General features: G+C 38.7%; 1 protein-coding gene across 4 annotated transcripts in view; it reads right to left on the reverse strand.

Moving 5' to 3' along the window:
• FAM184A (family with sequence similarity 184 member A) overlaps nucleotides 1–11,747 on the reverse strand; it is a 70,055-nt gene extending 58,308 nt beyond the window's left edge. For all 4 annotated transcript variants that reach the window (XM_075046842.1, XM_075046841.1, XM_075046844.1 and 1 more), the window contains exon 1: nucleotides 11,265–11,747. In XM_075046842.1, coding sequence (XP_074902943.1) covers nucleotides 11,265–11,432 — 168 coding nt within the window. In that variant the 5' untranslated portion in view covers nucleotides 11,433–11,747. The remainder of the gene's footprint in view (nucleotides 1–11,264) is intronic.
• Between the last annotated feature and the right edge of the window lie 8,578 nt (nucleotides 11,748–20,325).

The raw sequence follows: 20,325 nt of genomic DNA on the forward strand, positions 1-20,325 counted from the left end.
CAAATTCCCCAATCTGCCTCCTGGTGAGAAAGAATCCCATTTACTCTCTAATCATCCATCTAGAATATAGTTGACACATCTGCTCTATGATTAGACCTTAAGTTGCTGCAAGGACAACAGGATAGGCCAAGGGGCTACTCCAAGTTGTATTTTAGTCTCTGAGCTGCATTTCCTTACAGATTTATTTCTTGAATATTTGCATATGTGATTTGAGCCTTTCAGGCATAGAGATCCCTAGAGGAACTTAAGGTAGTACATTTGAACTGTATCTGTTCGTGGGTATTTAGACTCTGCAAAACTGCACTGGGAAGTTCTCAGAGCTGAGCAACTGACTTTGCATTGAGGAGATAACAGTGGTTTGCCCATAGGAAAACAAACAACATAGCAAAGATCTTCACTCTACAAGAACCGTTCCATATACAAACAAATGAATTTTCTCTCAGCAGAGTGATATTAAGTTCAAAGCTTCCCAAAACAAAATGTAGCAACACCTAAGTGGAGAAACAGGGTGAAAAAGGTAGTCATCTTACAGACCTGTATCACTTTTTTTGATTAATCATTAAAATAATTTTTTTTAAGTAGTATATAATTTCAAGATGCAATTTCCTCTTCTTTTGAGAACTACAAGGGCTTTTGAATCTCAGATACTTTGGGCATCATCCAGAAACAGAACAGATAACTTTAACAAATTTTATGACAAGACAACTGCATTTCCAACTTCGTAAAATCCTTAAAAGGTAAGAATGCAATTATTTCAGAACAAAATTAAACCAAGTATAAAACCTGAAGGAAATCATCAAGTTTTGTGTTGTATATTCCCTAAGTCAGCTTTAGGAAATCAAACTTGAACCCCTCTTTTAGAGACTTGACTATATGAATAAAATGCTGCTGCTTATTTAAATATTCTCAAACATTTCTTAATTTGCTGACAGAACTCCCTAAAAAATAGTAGGGCTTGTTTTTATTTTCACTTCTTTGTCTTTTTGTCAAGCTTTTGGGAAGCCACTACAAAATGGCATGGCACACATTTTCAGAGAAATAATTCACTGCACTTACCTTCATAGTGTTCAGCGTACTCAATGTTATAGCTCACCACGTTGACTACAAAAAAGGGTTTGGCAATCCTAGTTATACAAGTTGGGCCTCTAAAGAGATCTTGCTAGTAGGGAAACGTACTGGTTTGCGTAACAGGAAGTAAAACTTACTTCCTTCTGACATCAGTGCCAGTGAAGCGAAAACGCCGAGGCGGCCCCGCGCTCAGCACCACGGAGAGCGGCAGGCTGCGCCCTCCCCCGCCTCCGCGGGACCGGGGCAAAACGGGGCGAGAGAAAAATCCAACACCCTTCCAAGACAACCGACAGGCAAAGCGTCAGACAAGGCTCCGCTTCACAAGTCTGCCAAGAAAAGCTCGTACAGCCTCTGACTTCGCTAAGGTGATATACCATGTTCTTTGATAAAATCAGTTCTTGTAGATAAACTGGAGACTACTCTCAGTTCTTCAACAAACTACCGTTTTTTTACGCTGCCCAGAGGAAAGGATTTTCTTTATTTCTTTCTGTACACTTAAACAAATTCTTCCCTTTTCTGTAAGAACCTATAAGAATCCTTATTCTATACACGAGAACAAGAGGCTCAAGAATTAGTAGCAAATCTAGAGTCAAATAGGGCACATCAGTCAGGCCTTCAATGAGATTTTCTTCAAGGGGCCACATTTACCATATTTCATTGGTATGGTGTCAAACAGTACTACCATTTCATATGGGCACATACAGAAGCACATATATTTTATAGTGAGAGGGCATGTCACTTCTGTCTCCAACTTTGCCAAAATAACAGTTTTCTGAAAGCAAGAAATCTAGTTACCCTCAGGAACAGGGAGTATAGGCCCATAAGAAGAAGAAAAAAAATTTAAATTGTCATTAGAGAAAAAAGTCTAATACACAAACAGCTCTGTCCAAAAATATTTCTGGGATTTGGGATATAGTTTATTCTAGAGTATCAACTCATAGCTACAGAAAATAAAACAAACCAACAGAAGCTAAACTTGCTTCAGGCTCTTCGCTTGTACAGAAGGTGCAAGGATACTTAATATAGCAGTGCCTGCCCAAACATAAATGACAAGGATTGCAATCTCATGCAGTAGCTATATGGAGGTAAGGCAGAATATACCCAATACACCAAACTGTGAATGGTCTACACTGTAGACTGAAGAGGCACACATGGCAAAGTGTGAAGCAGAGCATGGAAATAAAGAAAGGCAAGACAAGAATCATGGGTGTAAAGAGAATGGCCACAGAATGTTCCCAGACCAGCTCGAAGAACACAAACTGATCTTCATGTCAAAGTCCAGTCTCTGTTTTAGGACACATTTTTGCAAACTCTGTCTCAGCATAAAGCAAACAGCAATATGCTTTAAAAAAAAAAAAAGACTGACTAATTTTAATGACATAGGAACTTAATGGAACTATAACTTAATGCTACAATATAAGATACAATATGGAAGGCTAGCAAGCAACCCAACCAAAATAATGGATCAAAAATTGCAAATAAAGTTTTACCACTCACTGGCATAACACAAAGTATTTTTTTTTTAAATAAGTAATGTAAGTAGTATACATTACTTATGTTGGCAATACAGGTCACTGTTGGAAAGAAAGACATACATAGATTCTCAAGGTGTTTAAAAAAATTTTTTTTAGCCTGTAAACGTATCCTTGATTACTTGTTACTACCAGCTACAAATAAACTGTATTTTTTGAAGTGTGAAACCTATACATATAACACAAAGCAGATAAATAAACAAGAAAGTATAATTTACCACTGTTTTCATTTGTCAAATTTTAAAAGGACAGAGACTGTCATAGGAGATTACTGAAATACATTTTAGTACAACCTATCCAAACATATCAGCATCCATACTGCTAAATACTAGACCCAAGAAGGCAGTGTCAGACACTTTTTACTAGAAGTTATAGCTTTCAGTCATGTTGTGAGCAAAAACATTGTTCAATTAAAAATCTCTGGATCATAGCACACCTGTTTTCTGAACACATTACAATTCAGGTTTCTAGAAACAAAATTTTAGGAAACTGGCTGAAAAGGTTACTTTATTCTCATAAAAATGAAAACAGAAACCAAGTATTTCTTATAATAACCTCATACTTCTTTTAGCTAAAAGGTTGTCTCTCATTTAACAGGAGTATCTTGAACAAGAAGGACTTCATTAACTTTTTAACAGTAGCTATTTTTAAAGGCTGTCATTTTGAACCTAGGCAAGTGACAATCTCGGCAAAAGGTTGTTCTTCTTCATAGCCTTGTAGGTTCAGTTAAAAAAGCCTGACCGAGGAAACAGAAGCAGGTAATATGCATTAAGTAGGACAAGACAGTGAATAGCTTTAGACTGTTTTTGTTTCTTGTGGTTATTTTCGGAATGCAATGCCTTTGGTTATTGGTATGACATCAGTCATTAGAAGAATACATAGAAGCCTGGCTTACTACTGCCAAACTTGTATCAGCCAAGAGACATACACATCTGAACTCATAATGTTATGTTGAGATTTGCCAGATTTATTTAGTGACTACTTAAGGTAATGCCCCCCCTCCTCCACACAGTTAACAGGAGAGTAAAGTTTTCAAGGGAGACTTGGAGAAACAGTAGTATCACTGACAAAATTACTGTTTTTATTAAAGCCAAAGCCTGAGTTTAGAGAATGAGCTATTGAAAAAATCTCAGTGGTTAGAAGCTACTTAATGCTGGAAGTTACCATACCAATGCAATGACTTATGGCAAATAACATTTCTACACACGTATTAAATGCAGTACCAATCTAATTGCACTTCTAGACATTAAAAAATAAAGTAGATGTGACCAATAGGTTGCATGACAATATAGAAATATCCAAATACAAACAATGCTGTTACTGAATACAGTTTTACAGTGTTTGAGGAAAGTACGGAACCACTATGACTAAGATTAAATTGCAATCTGACTTTTTTCTAAAGAAGTGGTAAGACTCATCATTTTGAAACAACTTCTTTGCACTTTCATGGTATTCCAGATTAAAAAAAAAAAACAAAAACCAACCCACCTGTTTTCTGCCAATACATTTTTATATGACTTGACAAATCAGAACTCCTTGCAGGATTCAGTACTTCAAAGTGCTATGACCATGCTAATTTACAAGTGTACAAAGAAATGAATCTATAAATACCTTGTACAATTACAGTGTTCAACTATCGATCTTTTTCAAACATACATAACAGACTCTCCTGTTTACAACTTTTGCATCTGGAGGAAAACATCTTAGTATTATGTTCTTAACTCTGAACTGGCACTTTCTTACCTAAATCAAGGTAATAGCAAAAGCCTTCTTTCATAATGCAGTACTTATCTGAAAACTGTAACAACAACAGCAAAAAAAAAAAAACCCTCACCACAAAATCAAACTGAATTTCAAGTATTTCTTTATTTTTTCTATAGGATTTATATCATCATATGTAAAAAGCAGCTAAAGGTTGACAGATTTTAAACTTTATGGATGTTGCCATATCAGAATTCATTTATAGCCTGCATGTTCGTTCTTCTTTAGTTTTTAAATTTTGACATGCTGATAACACTGAACTTTGTACTAAAATCTTCGTCTTTCAGGTTTTCCTTAAATATCCTTAACGTACTGATGTATCAGATTTAACAGCTGAAGTTCGTATCAGTCATAACATCTAACAGTTTTCCAGCTCCTTGTAATTCTATATTATCTAATTATAGCAATAAATACAAATAAGCATAGAGCAAGAGAATACATATAGAATCATAGAATCATTTAGGTTGGAAAAGACCCTTAAGATCATCAAGTCCAACTGTAAACCTAACACTGCCAAGTCCACCACTAAACCATGTCCCTAAGCACCACATCATGCTATTCATCCTCTCCCCCAATTTATTTGTGTCTTTATTTTGATTATTCTTTTAGATGTTTGTAAAACATGAAAGAAAAAAACAACAACAAAACAATCTCAGAAAAGCTAATATATGCATGAGCATATTAAAGAGGCATTTCAGACTAGTAGCTTATGTTAATGTGTGATCAGTTTTTCAACATCACCACACTTTCAATTACACATGCATACAGAAAATCATCTTTAGAACATTAAGCTGTCAGTGGTCTCAGAAGAACTCTGAGTTAGTAGTCAACCATTAAGACTATGCAGGTGGAAAGGAATTTCATTTGAGTAAATTTTTTTTATATGTTATTCTTGTCCTCCCTCCCTCTTTCTTCTTGATGTCTTGTGACAAAAGACTGTAAAGTCATTGACCTAATTCACACATATCACAACATTGAGCTCTAAAATATACCCACATCAGGTCCATATAGCACCCCATAGTCTCATCTTATAGGTATGCAATGATAATGAATGGAAGAACCATTCAAGGGAGATACGGTCCTGAGCTCTTCAGAGTATCAGATTAACTTTTTTCAACTAGTCCTGACTGGGAAAAAAACAGCATTAAATAAGAGTTCCCAGACTTCATATCAGGACTATCAACTCTTTTTTTTTTTTTTTTTAAATATCCCTGATCTCTTCTTTCAGAGACAAAGAGCATATTAACTAAAACACCAGATTCCATAATTTTTGTCCTACAAAACTTGAAAGGTAAGAAAGACTTCTTCAGGTCTAAATTAGAAGCCACAGCTGCTTTAAAGCAATTCAAAGTGCTTCAACTAGCAAGTATTCAGATAAAGACAATAACTGCTGATTTTATTTAAGGTCTGAAAAAGATTTTGAGAGCCTGAAAGCTCTACTTACTTTTTCTGAACTATACCAGATGGTATTAAAGACATGCCATTTTTACCCAGTCCCATCTTTGTCCTTATACCATCATGGGTACAGAAAACTTCTCTTCTGTGATTATCCCTTGCTAAGATCATAACTACTGCAGAATGAGGACACAGTCAAAACACCACATGGACAAGAGTCAGAAAGGGAAGACGGAGAGACTATACTACCATGATTAAAAAAGAAACATCTTCAGATACCTGCTTCAGAAATATTCTCTCTCTCACTTTCTCAGTTCCTACCTTCAGTCTCTCCCTTCTTAGAGGGTTTACTTCAGCTATGTTTGGAATAACTAACACAAACCAAAATTAAATATCTTCAGAGAAATGTACAAGAATTTAATATCTACTATTACATTGTCATACCTTCTAGTCCTTGAAAACTATTTTTATGTAATAACGAAACATAACATTTATTTCCACATTACCAGTCAGAAGCATATGCAAAAATTTTGACATTCAAATATGTAGTCAAATCACACCCACCTCAAGATTTCAGTTCTTTTCATACAATCCTAGAACTGTTAGCAAATACTGGCCTACTGCCAATGTTAACACACATTGGAGAGATGACATAAGGTTGCTTAAAAAAACTCAACCCCAAGTTTTTACAAAACTGTTAATGGCATCAGCTACCACATGATGACAGCTAACATCAAAACAGTTCCACAGGGTTTTTCAGATTCTCATTTCTTCCCTATTTTTAAGGGCTCTTCTTTTTAAGTTTTCTTACAATCCTATGCATAATGAGCCTTCTGCAAGAGGTTTAGTTGTTTTGTTTCCTGAGGCAGAATACTTCCAAATAAAAACTCAAAGTTTCACTGGAAACATTTTGTTAAGAATCATTAATATAAGTTAAACCCTATAGCTCTTACTTGCATAGCACTGCATTCTGTGATAGCTGAGGGAGACCTTTAACCATCCCAGCAAAAAAAAGTCCACACAATAAGAAGCATAAGCACCTGAATTGAAGAGTATCAAATTTGCTCTTTATTCTTTGAAATAAATTTACTATCTACATCCTCAAGCAACTCACTGGGCTAACAACTACATTAGCATCTATTCTCTAAGTACTTCTCTCTAATGCAGGAAGACAGGAAAACAACGGAGAAATTTAAGTGTTTTTTTTTAAAAAAGCAGTTCCCCAAATTTACACAAGAACCTGATGGCAGAGTTGAGAACAGAACTCTGGTCTCAGGAGTCCCAGATTCTAGTTTCTTGTTTACTGAAGCATGGTGCGCCTTGGATAACTTTGTTGCCTTAGTCTTTGAACTAGTTTGAGTTTTTTGGAACCTTTCCAGAACTAAACTATCCAGTTCTAAGCACATACCAAGGGAAAACATCAGGGTTTGTACAGTTTTTTCTTTTTATTAAATAGAAACGATCACTGTAGGGTGTGTATCATCTGCATGGACCTTACTGACTCTTCTTCCAGTTAATGTAAAATTTCTGCAACTAATATCATGCAACCAAATCAATGCTGAAGATTCTCATTGCATAATCCCAGCGCAGATCATGCAGTTCCTCCATAAAGTCAAAGATTTATGTTGAAGTCACAAAGCTTGCACAACAGGCTTTGCAGACACATTTAGGGTATGCACTTCTCAATCACAAATGCTCAAGCTGAAAACTACAACACAAAAAGAAAAAAAAAAAAGAAAAACCCAAGCCAAACCAAAAACACTTGAACCTGTACTCTTCTGACAATTGTAAAATCTAATCCCAGACTCCCCTATTGATGTAAGCATAGCAGCAACTTGCTTTTTGTTTTCTATTCCAACTGTCTTTTGCAAACTAATTAAATATATATGCATATTTTCATCTGCAGCAGGCATAATTCAACAATGCATTAGCACTGCAGCATGCAGTAGTACAAACACATATACGCAATCTCATAATCGCAGTTTATTTCTTGTTGGCTTTAATCTTTGTGTCAGATGCTACTTTATCCCCAAACTGGTACACAGATCTTTCAAAATGCCTAAAAATAAGGAGCTTACGCTGAAGAGGAAGACCTAAAATTGCTTCTGTTACAATTTACCACCGTCTTTAAACATGACATGGAGTATCATCTTATTTTTTAAAGCTGCATTTCTAACTACTTGTTTTACCTTCCCCTGTGAATTAAGCATATTAAAGTTAAATCAAGTAAGTCTTCCCCCCCGCCCAAAAGTAAAACTAAAGTTAAGCACTTCAGAAGCGTTGTGCTTAGTGAAATGGATTTGTATCTTATTCTGCCTCACTCTGAATTACTGATTAAATCTGGTTATTAAACAAATTTCACCTTTTTCTTTGTGTTCCTGTATTGTTTTGACTGAAACATCAGACTCTCTCCAAGTAATATGGAAACATAACAGAGGAATCCTAATTTTGGAATTTTACATTTACTTCATGAATGACCTGCATCTTCTATGAAGAAAGCATTTTCTTCTGCTCTTACTAATGGCTTGTAATACAAACTGTACAAGGACAGGCAAAAATAAACTCTTGAGTCACATTTCTTTTGTCAGAAGACAGAAGCTGTCTGGATAACTTAACTATGTGTATCCCTTTGGCAATGCTCCATGCATATTTAGATTTCCTTTTACTATACTGCATTGGTAGGTTTGGTTTGACCTGGTAAAGTGCCTGAGTCCAGCTCTAAATCCACTGAGAGACTTAATGCATCTTCAAGGCAGTCTTAGAGAAGAGTTGGAAGACAAAAAATGAATGGGGAAAAGTTGAAAGGTGTGTGAGAAGTGTCTTTTATATAAGGCATTAAACAATTTGAGGAGTGCAATTAAGAAGTGGTATTCTTAGTAAGAAGTTTCTAGATTACTGAAGAGGAATTCTATACACATAAGTTAGTAAGCATTTGACCAAGCAGAAATTGGTCAGAAGACCTTCACAGAACTATCCTAATATCTTTTTCGCATCATCTTATTTCCAGAAATCTTTTGCAAAGTGAAGTTAGTTCTTCCCTGACGGTTAACTCTCACTTACAGAAATTAAGTATCATGTTTATATTTTTCCCCTGTAGCTTGAGTCCTTTCTCAAGAATTAATTTCTGCAGCTACCTATCAAATCAGGCTTCAGATTCTAGAGCAGGTTAGAAAGTTTAGATTATACTTTACCCAGAAGTTTCTATACTTCTTTTAAGCCTCCCTTTCTGAAAGGTGAAGTAACAAACAGAAATGTAGTACCTGAGCTCTCTAACTACAAAACTGTCAAAATTTGCGCATCTACCTCAATGAAATTAATGCTATAGAATGCTTTTTATCTTAATCTTTAAATTCTTAATTTTATTGTAGCAATAGGTTCAAGATAAGTATTTTTATTATACATCCTGTTTTACATCTAAAAATACTGTTCTTCACTGCAGACCTTCAGTCAGTACAAAGATCAGCTGATTTTCCAAGTTTTTTCCCTAAAACTTGAAAACAGGACACAAACACACAAACTAAAACATTACCAGAACCTGCAAGTCACTGGGAAACAAATGCAAGATTCCAGTCCTGCAAAAGTCTAATACACATGTAAACTCCTTGCACAAGCACATAGTTCACAGTTATTTTAAATACACAAGCAGAAGACAATTTGCAGCTTTTATTTACACTACTCTGAAGTCTTTGGCAGGACAGACATGCACGTAATTTCTACAATTTTAGAAGAACTCTACTATGGTTCATAAAAAAACTTATAAAAAAACCCCAGTATTTACTTTCACGCTCTTCATGTTTTCCAATACAGAAGTTCAAAATATTCGAGCACCACGCATTTAAATCCATATTTAACTCACATCCACCTCAAGATATCTATGCCCTCTCAGTTATTATGTGTCAGGGAACATGCCCAGTGATGTGGAAGTCATGGGTATACACAAATGACTTCACAACAGAAGTGGAACACTGTTTCTGACATCAACTATAAACTGCTGGGTAAATTCCTAAAGAAAGGAAGGGAAATATATCAAAGGACACGCACACAAATAAAAACTATTCTTTGAAAGTATTACTTTGCATATGCACTAGGCCTTAAGGTAAGTCTAACATACGTTTATGGTCTCCAGGTGCTTTTTGCACCTTTCAGGGAGCACAAGCCTGTAGCAGTATCTTTAATATTTTAATTCATCATTTGTGTGCACGTGAAGTAAACCCAAAGAGATTCTTCAGCTTATTTTAATTCTACTTTTCCTATGAAATTACAATTTTTGTTCCACCAGTGTTCGCATATAGAGAAATGAGACTCTGAATTCAAAGGCAAGACAAAATACCCCTTGGTCATCAGTTTTCTAATACATTAAGGTGCACAGTGTGCCATGAGAAATACTATTTTTAACTGGTCAACGGTGCATCAGCTGTGCATAAATATGAACCGTCTCCACTGTGAGACTGCCAGCAGTCTTCATTCTCTTCATTCTTAGTTGCAACGAAATGTCACCTTCATCCATTTTAGCATACATTTGAAGAATGCAAGCAGTCCCCACAGTGCTTTTAAACTACCTTTAAATGTTTTAGCTATATAATTCTTGACAGAAATGATTTCTTCTGCTTTCTCTTTAACAAAGATAACCTGCCTTTCATTTCCTAAGCAATGCTATTCACCTATGGCTTGAGCATCATACAAGAGATATTACAGCACCAAAGCATTTTTTAAGTTATTCTAAGTAAATCATAGCTACAGTCACATCTGAAACATGGGGCCTACCAGCCTTAACGACATGCTTTTGAAACGCCTTGTAGTTTGACCCCAGCCTTTAACAAAGGTACGATGTATTTCCTATACTGGGGATGATATAATGAAACCTGTTCCATCAGCCGTACAAGACCAGAGACAGCCTGACACTTTGCCCTCACCGTCTAAGGCATTTAAGATGTTACCAGACACCTTAAATAAGAGCATTTCTCTTCAGCAAAAGGAAAGCAAGCATCAACTTGCATTTCTCCATGTAAAAAGACTGAGAGAAAGGCGTACAAAAGAGCTATAAGAGAAGCTACAGTTTCCATAGAATAAATAGCAAGTATCAGCCCAGCAATCGGGGATCGCCTCCCACGCACCCAGCTACCTGCCTGTGCCAGACGGGATTTGGACACAACTAACTGGGAGCGGGTACTGCGGCCGTTCCCCTGAAAGGTTCGCCGCTACCGCCCGCCCTTCCCCGTCTCCACGTTTGCGGTACGCCGGAGCGGTGGCCGCAGGACCCCGGCTACGCCGCGATCCCCTTCCCCGGGGGACCGAGGCTGCTCCCGGGGCGACGCGGCCGCTCCGGGCCCGGCCTTCGGGCTACAAACCCGGCCGCATCCCCCCCGGATTTAGCACCGACCCCGAGCGCCAGCCTCTCCTCAGCCCCCAGCTCTGCCTAGAAGCGAAGGGAAACAAGGGGGAAGAAATAAAAGGCGGCGGAGGAGCCGGCGCGCCTCCCGCCGCCCGGCGGGGAGGACGCGCCCTCACCTTGGTCAGCTGGGCGATCTTCTTGCTCATTTTGAAATGCAGGTCCGGGCTGTGCTCGCCCCCCAGCCCCGGCTGGGCCGAGCCGGAGCCGAGTTTTCCCGCGCCGGGCGCCGAGCCGCCGCCGTAGCCGTGCTGCGGCTGCTGCCAGCCCATCCCCGGGGTCGCCATCTTCACCGCCCGGCCCCCGCCGCCACCGCTCGGGCTCCACCGGCACCGGCCCTAGCGGGGGAGCCGCGCCGAGGGCGGCCCAGCCTCTAAGCGTCGCCCGAGGCGGTTCCTCCCGCCCCGGGACCGGCTTACGGGCTCTTCCTACTACCGCCGTGCCCACCAGCCGCGCCGGGCTGCGGCGTCAACCTCTCGGGGCCGCTGTGAGGAGAGGCGCCAACCTCTCCTCTTCCCCCCCCCGCTCTCCGTCCGTTCTGCCCGGCACCGGAGCGAGGAGGCCGAGGCGGCGGTAACGGGGCGGCCCTACCCGGTTGCCGGGCTGCCGCCGGGCTGTTTACGCCGCGTTAAGCCCCCGCGTCACTGGCCGGCCCCGCCCGCAGCCCCGCCCCGCCTGTCAGAGCGGCTGCGGCCCCAGGGAGCTTCGCCTCCCGCCTTCGGGCCGCGGGGGCGCGCGCTGCGGCCGTTCGTCCCTTCGTTCGTTCGTTCGTTCCCGCCTCCGCCTCTGCCCCCCCCCGGCTTCGGAGCGGGGCGGGAGGCGGAGTCTAGGTTTTAGGCAGGGTTGCCCCTCCGTGGTGGGGTACGTACGGCGGCCGCCTAAACCTTTTACCTCACGGAGTGAGCCCTGAGAGGGCAGCGGGTGCCGGGGCGGGGGGGTGGGCGAGGGCAGAGCTCCTCAGCGCTGGAAGGGCGGCAGGGGTACTACAGTCCGGTGTGTGGGGGTGAGTGAGGTGGGTGAGGGATTGTAGGCCCCCGCGGTAGGTACCGGTCAGAGACGGAGTAAGTGTCCTTTTCTTACAGTGGTAGGGGCAAGTAATGTCTGAACATTGAAGTAGGTAATAAATTCGACAAGCGTTTGACGGCGGAACGACCTCAGGTTTTGGGGGAAGAAACATCACGGTGCTCACGGATGGCGGGGTGGGCCGGCATTCGCTTGAGCTGGCCAGGCTCTTCCCTTGCTACAGGGGCTGCCTCTGCAGACCCATGATCTGATGAGTATGGAACGAAGGTCCCTGCCAGAAGGAGTTCGCACCTGAATTTAGGATGTCCTTTAGCTTGGATTTGACGGCTCTCTTCTTCTGTTTCCATCCCGTGCGACTCCTGAGAATAGCCATCCTCTTTAACAATTTAATGTCTCTTTGCTAGGCTATGGCCTTATGAGAATACATATATATTAATGTGGTTGGACACATCTGATTTCCTGATTAATGGCCTCTGCACTCATTTTTTAAAGAGTCCTTGGTACTCTCTGTTGAGTAGTTAATTTTTTTACTGCTTTTTTTTTCTGCTCTAAGAAAATCTTCTTTGCCTGCATTCTTTGTAGGCTGACAGAAATATCAAAGAGGTAAACTACAAAAATACGCAGTTAACTCTTGTTCTCAACAAGGGTGTGGAGAAAAGTATTGCTTAGAATTTGCAAATGGTAGAAATAGGTGGAATGGTAAATGATAAGAAGAGGTCCATATCACAGAGCAATGTGTGTCACTTGCTAATAGAGATACATGCTAATATAGTATGATAAATAACCAACTCACCATGAACTGCCAGGGCAAACCTGAGGTGATGGGGCAAATGAGATTCTCTGATGTATAGATGGGACGCTATCCAGAAGGTACAATTAGATGTTGCTACTTTTGTACAGGTTGTGAGAGTACAAGAGAATACTTGCATCAGGGTCTGGGGTCTGTAATTTCTGTGCATCAACACACTAGAAAGGTATTCGGAAAAGGGCCAGAAGAACTAGAGAGGTTCTGGAAAAAGTCTTAGATATTGAAAGATGTAATAAACCCAAACTATTTTGAATAGTGAAGAGTCTAAGAAGTAATTTAATCCCAGTCTTTAAGTGGCTGTGTTGCCTTAAGATCAGAATTTGCATTGTTCGGGAAATTCTGTCACTGATTTTTTTTTTTTTTTTTTTCTGAAGTGGCCCATTCTGGCAACAGAGAACAAAGGACAGATGGTGCCTACCCAGGCAGTGATTCATACACATGAAATACAAGGGGAAGAGAGAATATTAGGAGCATCTGTATCAAATCTGTGTCCATAGATGACATCCATGAATAGCACATACTGTTAATTCAGTTTTCTCAAATTAAAAAATAATTCAGTGGCAGAGGAGACTGTGATTTTTCATGTCTAGGAATGTCAAACTACTAATTAAAGCAGTAGATTGATTGTGAATGCTTGGTTACAGATAATGGTTGTGTCTGGCTGATTGTGTGACCTTAAGCAAGCTTCTTAATTCTTGTGCAAAAGGGCACTTTCTTTAGTGTACCTAATAATGCCTCTGATATTAAGGAATGGCTGGCTCAATTTATTATTCCTCCTAGAAATCTCAAAAGTTACAGAAATTATTATTTTAATCTTAATCTATACATTTTAAATATTTTGGGTAGACTTATTTTTCAAATAGAGTGATTTGGATTTGTCAACATTTCTTCTGGGACAAAAAGCCTCACTGTTTTATTTTTCCAGTTTCTTTTGAGGAGTATGGATATTTGCTGTGATTCATATTGGCCCCAAATCATTGTTTTGAAGCATTCTGAAGTGACTTATATCTGCTAGGACAAAACAGTCAAATGTGTTTAATTTTTGTCTCCTTGTACTGAATTGCTAAATACTAAGTTTTGTCTAGGTGCTTTTAAATAAAAAAAAGTGATTAAATATTCTTTGTCAATATTTCATGTGCCTTTTAATAGTAGTTTTCATATTTAAATTTTTTCAAGCTTCTCTCTACACATTTTATGCCGTTAGAGCTCACATGGTGACTGCTAAGCTCTCTTCCATTCAGGTCTGCATGTGTAGCATAAAGCCTGTTTTCTTTAAGGATGCTGCTGAGAAGAGGCTTTATGCAGCAGAACAGTCAGGACCCCAGTGCTTTTTTCCCTTGGTGGAATTTCATGTTTCATCAGTGTAGTAGGATCTGTAGGTCCAAAGGTCTCTCAGGGCTTGGGCTGAGGCCATCCAGAGGCAAATGGGGAGACAGCAGCGCTCAGGGTTTGCCGAAGGGTGCAAAAAAGCCATGAAATGAGGCAGGGCTCTTGATGTGTATCATTGCTGTGAAAGCTGCACAGTGAAACCTTTAGTGTCTCCATCACCACGGGCTTATGTAAGTGACATACAATTTGTATTTATCCAGTGTCTCCATGTGAGTATAGGCCCTATATAGGAGTGTGTTTGGTATATGTATACGGAAGATTTTTTTATAAATTTGAAAATATCGTTAGTGAATATATGCTTTAAGATTGCATTTTTATGTATCTGGTATGCATATATAGCAGCATATGTGCAAGACATGCAGTGACTTTATAGTTTTGCTTTTCCTGATGTAAAATCAACAACACTGTCTATGTGGAAATCTACCTGTGCTTTTTTTTTTTTATTCTACTGCCTATCTATTTATCTGTGTGTTTGTTGTTCAAATGTTCTGGTAGGTGTGTATGTTTTCTCAAATTATGAAATACCATTACTGAGGTTTGGAAAACCAGAAAAGAATTTAATTTACGTTCAGTCTGCTGGGAATATTGTGGATTACAGATTTCCATGTGTACAAAAAAACCTTTTATCTCATCACAGCTTTGACTGAGATAAATGCGTGCAATCACTCTATGCCTTATTTTCAAGCCATAGGCACAAAACTCCCTCTCCGATTCTTTATAGATAGAAAGTGTTACAAGGGCTAAGCTTGCTTTGTGATAATGTCTTTTGACAACTCTGAAGATGTCAGAAAGTCGGCAGCTTTTACTGAAAGGACAGTCAACAAGAAATTTGACCTACTGGTCTTTGCAGGTTTCTGCTGTTTAATTTGTAAGCTTGCAGCTACAACTCTGAACAGCAAGTTTTCAAATTTTTTTGCAAATGTGTATCAACAAAGGTATTTATCACAATTCTCATTTTCATTTTAATTGAATGGTTGAATTATGCAAGTAACTAAATACTTAAAATGTGGAGACTCTTAAGAAACAGTCTATTTCTACCAGAATGCTAAATTAACCATTTATTATATACATACCTTAAGTTTATATACAGGTTTAATTTATTTTAATAAAGTAATAAATCACCATTTAAAAGCATAGTATAAAATACCCAAAATAACAATACAGCTTAAACATATCTGTCACTCCTGCTTTAATTTTCTGGTCCAAACAAACCTGATGGAATATAATAACTGAATAAGCCCATGATGTCCTACTTTAACATAAAGACCTCATTGCTAAGGCTGAGGTTAATCTATGATGCTGAGATTTCTGTGTAAGAAATCGTACAAAACAAATTTGTTTTGAAAGTGTACAAGTAACAAGGGCTTCTTCTGTCAGCTGTAGATAATGATATAAAGAGGGGCATATTTTCCAATCTACAAGAGTAGCCAAAATTGCCTTCCTATGGGTGCATATATAATCATGACGGATATGCAGGGGGGAGGTAAAGAACCACACAAAAATAAAAACTAAACATCCTAATAACTTTGAAGTAATCTCATGACCTTTTAGTTTGTCATTAGCAAGACTGTGATTTATGTAAGGTACACAATTGGGTCAAAATTTCAGGATACTCATCTGAGAAATTCAATCCATTACCCTCTTGCCTCTATGTCTGCAAGTAAGCTTTCAGTCAATAATGAGTCAGTGGTACAGGGACACAAATACAGGTCTAGGACTCTACCTGGTAGATCCTTGGTCCTTACATCTTTTGGGGTTTCTAATTTTGTGGCTGTGTGCTGCCTTGGCCTTCAAAGCTTGAAAGACTCAACCCCTGCAAGTCTTGAACTAATGTGTACGAGAAACCTGGCATAAGTTGAACATTTCGAGTAAGTAAGCAGAGAATGGTGAACGCACGTCTGATATAGATGAAGCTGTTGTGTCCTTTATTATGTCTAGTTGACCATCTAGGAAACTGTTAGTGTGTGGAAAATAATTTAGATCACCAATAGCTAAAAGGAATGCCACCTCATGCACATGTCCAAACTGGAACTACTGTCAAGATACGATGGAAAAGAGAGTGTTTTGGCTGCAACTTGTGAAGAAGCATATTTGAATGGTTGGGTTTTTTGATGATTCTCTGGAAATTAATTTTCCAGATTCTGTAGAGATGTGCACTGGCACACAGAAAAATTCTCATGAGCAATTATCTCCAGATAATTCTATCTTTAAATCCACTTGTATATTCTCTTGCACAATATTTTTATCCTCACGTGGAAATATGCAGCTGCGGGCATGTGGCTTTTTATTAGAAAAATTAACAATAGCCCACTCTTTCATGTCAATTGTTTTCATTCAGTAAAGATTTTTATATTATTTTAATTTCAAGCACAAAAGAGTGGTTAAGGATGGAAAAGTTCAGTGTAGAGGAAAAAGACCAATATGAAAAGTGTTAAGGCTCCATCTTTCTTACAGCTCTCATTTGTAGTACTTCTGTTGACTTATAATTTATTTTAACTTTGGTTTTTGAGCTTGATCCACTTTTTTTTTTGTAGCAGAGAAATTATATTTTAAAGAAAATAAACAAAAATTACAGAGAAAACACAGATCTGTTTTACAGATAAAGAAAAAAAAGCAGCAGGAGGAATATGAACAATGAAAAACTAACGCCTTGGCAAAATGTCCCACTGCTTACACGACTGTCCTTTAGAGGTGGGAGTCACACAAAGTAAGTGTTGGTTGTATCACTCACTGCTTTTCTGGAAGTTGCTGAGATACAGCTGGGTAGAAGAAGCTTTAAGAGTCTACCTACTATAAAATACTTTTCCTCTTGTTTTAGAAAAGATTATCCAGTACATTTCTGTACTCTTTAGCTGCACAGATGGGGAAAACTGGATGAATCCTCAGTTAAGTATGAATCTCAGTGTTTCTATTAATTCATAACTTTTTCTTTGAATAAGGCTATTTCAGTCTAGTCCCTTGCTAATTTACCAGGACAGGAAAGCATTTACCAACATTGATAAAAGTACCCAGACATATAAAAAAACAACTCTTGTGTTTTTCCTATCAAGATAGAGAATTAAACCTATCAGTGCTCCTCACTGGACAGAAAATTAATAAGACAACTGGTCATTACAAAGCCAGAGCTCATGCTGAAAATTCATGTAAGTGTTAATAGTAGCCTTACAGCATATTTTCTGCCAGCCATCTGCATCAAGATATAGCATGTAACCCTATGGAACCTCTCCGATACAGGCTTTTAGTAATTAGTCACTTCACTTCCGGCTTAAGAGTCAGCATTTTGGCTGACAAAATATATTTTCTGAAGTAAGCCTTCTTACTTTAAATAATGTTTCATTTTGCCTTTTCTCTTTTTTTTTTTTATAAATGGTATGCATTTGGTCTAAGTTGCCAATAAAGTCGTGAAACAGGATATAATAGTTTTTATAGTCTTTCATATCACTTGCAAAGATTTAACATGTTAGCTACTGCTTCAAGCTTCTTAACAACTTTTCTCATTTTGTGTCATTCTCCTTTTTTAAATTGTTTTTTCAGGTAGAAAAAATTAGACCTAAAGCAGGGAAGTTGGCAGCTCTGCTGGGAGCAAGTACTTGAGAGGAATGGTGACCGGACAGGAGGAAGGGAACAGAGAGGTCTCGTTGTGTAAGCTTGGGCCCTCCGGGGCAGGGTTGGCCTTTATGGCAAGGAATAGGAGGCCAAGGAACTTGCTTTTCAAACCAGGTCTGCTAAGCAGGACCCTCGTGGGGAATTTGGTAGACATTAAAAGAACTGCCATCCCTTCCTGCACAACCTGTGTAAATCAACCTTGTTTTCCACTCCCTGGAATACAGCAGACCAAATCCTGATCTCAGTGTTTCAAATCAATCTTTCTAGATTTATGCTACAAATAAATGTAGGGATGCAAAGAAAGCTTAATTTAATTTCTCTGTTCAAACTTAAGTTGTAGGCACATTTCTGCACATGAAAACACAATTTTATCAATATATGCTAAATGTAGCATAATTCTTATTGCACTGACTTCTCTACTGCAGAGGAGGGATCCAGTCTTACTTTCTACACTGGAATATAAATTTAATCAGCTGCCTAGGACACTTTTATCTAAGGATATTAGAAAGTGGTTTTGGTTTTCCTCATGGACAAAATGGCAGATACGACAAAAATTGATGTATTAAGTAAGAGCTGAATTTGAAGGTCTTTATCAGACTGTTGATCTTTTACATTCTTACACTCCTCTGACAATAACTCATTAAGGAGACTGTTCAGAGTAAAAAAATGAATACATTTCAGTTAATTCAATTAATACATTCATATTTATCTTTATTAGGATGAAAGCATTCTTATTGAAAGGAGCAGTGACCTTTGCTATCTTATCAGAGCTTCTTCCAGGGATGCATTAAGTAACCTTGCTAACTTCTGTAATGTTCCTCTAAGGACAGAATTAAATGGAAGGGAGTGCTGTGAGTGGGGCTGCATTGTTTTTCATGCAAATGTTACAATGCACTCAAAAAGGAGACAAATATAAGGAAATCTGCCATGGCCTTTTAGTAGCAACCGGTAAAGATTATTTTGGTATATTAGTATGACTTGCTTAGCTCAATCCTGATGTTATTTAAATATGCTGGACTTGTTATACAGAAATGTAACACTCTTGTTTTGTTTTGGAGGAAAAGCAGCTTTATAGGCTAACATATAAAAATAATTCTGACAAAAATATTATTCAGAATATTAATATATGATAAACAATACTAAACAACTGTGATTGAGAAGACGTACAACACTGACCTTCCTAAGAAAATCTGGCTGGCTGCTGATGTTTGTTGGTTTTGGCATAGTTATTGCCAGCTGGTATTTATCACATCTGTTACACATCTACAGGGAAAAAATCATCAATAGGAACAAGCAGCTATAGCGACAGCCCCCAATTTAAGTGTCACTGCTCTCAGCAGCTTGAGCTAACATCATATACCTGTCCATTACAGGAGGACTGGCACAGAGTTAAGCTGGGCAACGATTTAGTTCACTGCTTTCTATGCTGGCATTCATATTGTCCCATGTATGTACTCATTCAGACTTCAGGATGCCTAAAATTCATGCAGTCTTGCAACAGGCATAATGGATGAAATGCAGATATTTTTTTCTTCTTGAGGTCAGCAGTGGAAGGTTGGATGGGGTCAGCTGAAAGCTGCACTGAGTTGCACGACTTCTCTACAGTGCAGGTAAAGGCACCAAAAGCACTGGGACTGCTCAGGTTTTCCTTCTCCCTCAGTACCAATGGGATCACTTGGAGACAGCCACAGAAATGCTCCAGTAGGAAAGTTCAAACAGATGGCTGGTGTAGCTCTGATCCTGCCCTCAGGGTCATTCTGCAGAGCAACACAGATGACATTTTGTAATCTGTATTTCTCACTATGATGGTATTGGAAATGGAGAGATTGGTTGCTTGAAGGGTTTTACTTTGAATGTGGCTAATTAATCCCCAACACTGGTTCAGGATTTTCTGGTCCACAGTTATTGCCAGTTTATTCCCTGACACATAGGAATTCAAATCACTGCATCTTGCCAATGTATTTGGGGGGATTTAAACATACAGATTTGGAGACTAGCGAGGATTTTGGTTATGCTTCAAGGAAGAAAGATAGACTGGCATCTTTCCAGAAAATTAACAGCGGTGGATTTATGGTTTTGCTAAAATTGTGTCAAAGCCCCAAAAGCTTTGCACAAGTGTCAATATTCAAATAAAAATGGCTTTTGTAAAGTTTTTATTACCTTCAAATAGCTGAAGGCCTCTTTTGAAATTAAATGTATTGAAAACTGCAATATTTTAAGATTAATTTGCATATGCATGTTGCTGACTGAAAGTTCCATTTTATGGAAGTGTTCCATAAAAATTGTGGTTAAGGGCGGATAAAGAAGAGCACTTTGAGTTTGTCACTGATCTTCAATTAACTTGTCAAAATCAA

The sequence above is a fragment of the Buteo buteo genome, chromosome 15 (genome assembly GCF_964188355.1).
Source record: "Buteo buteo chromosome 15, bButBut1.hap1.1, whole genome shotgun sequence".
NCBI classification, from domain to species: domain Eukaryota; kingdom Metazoa; phylum Chordata; class Aves; order Accipitriformes; family Accipitridae; genus Buteo; species Buteo buteo.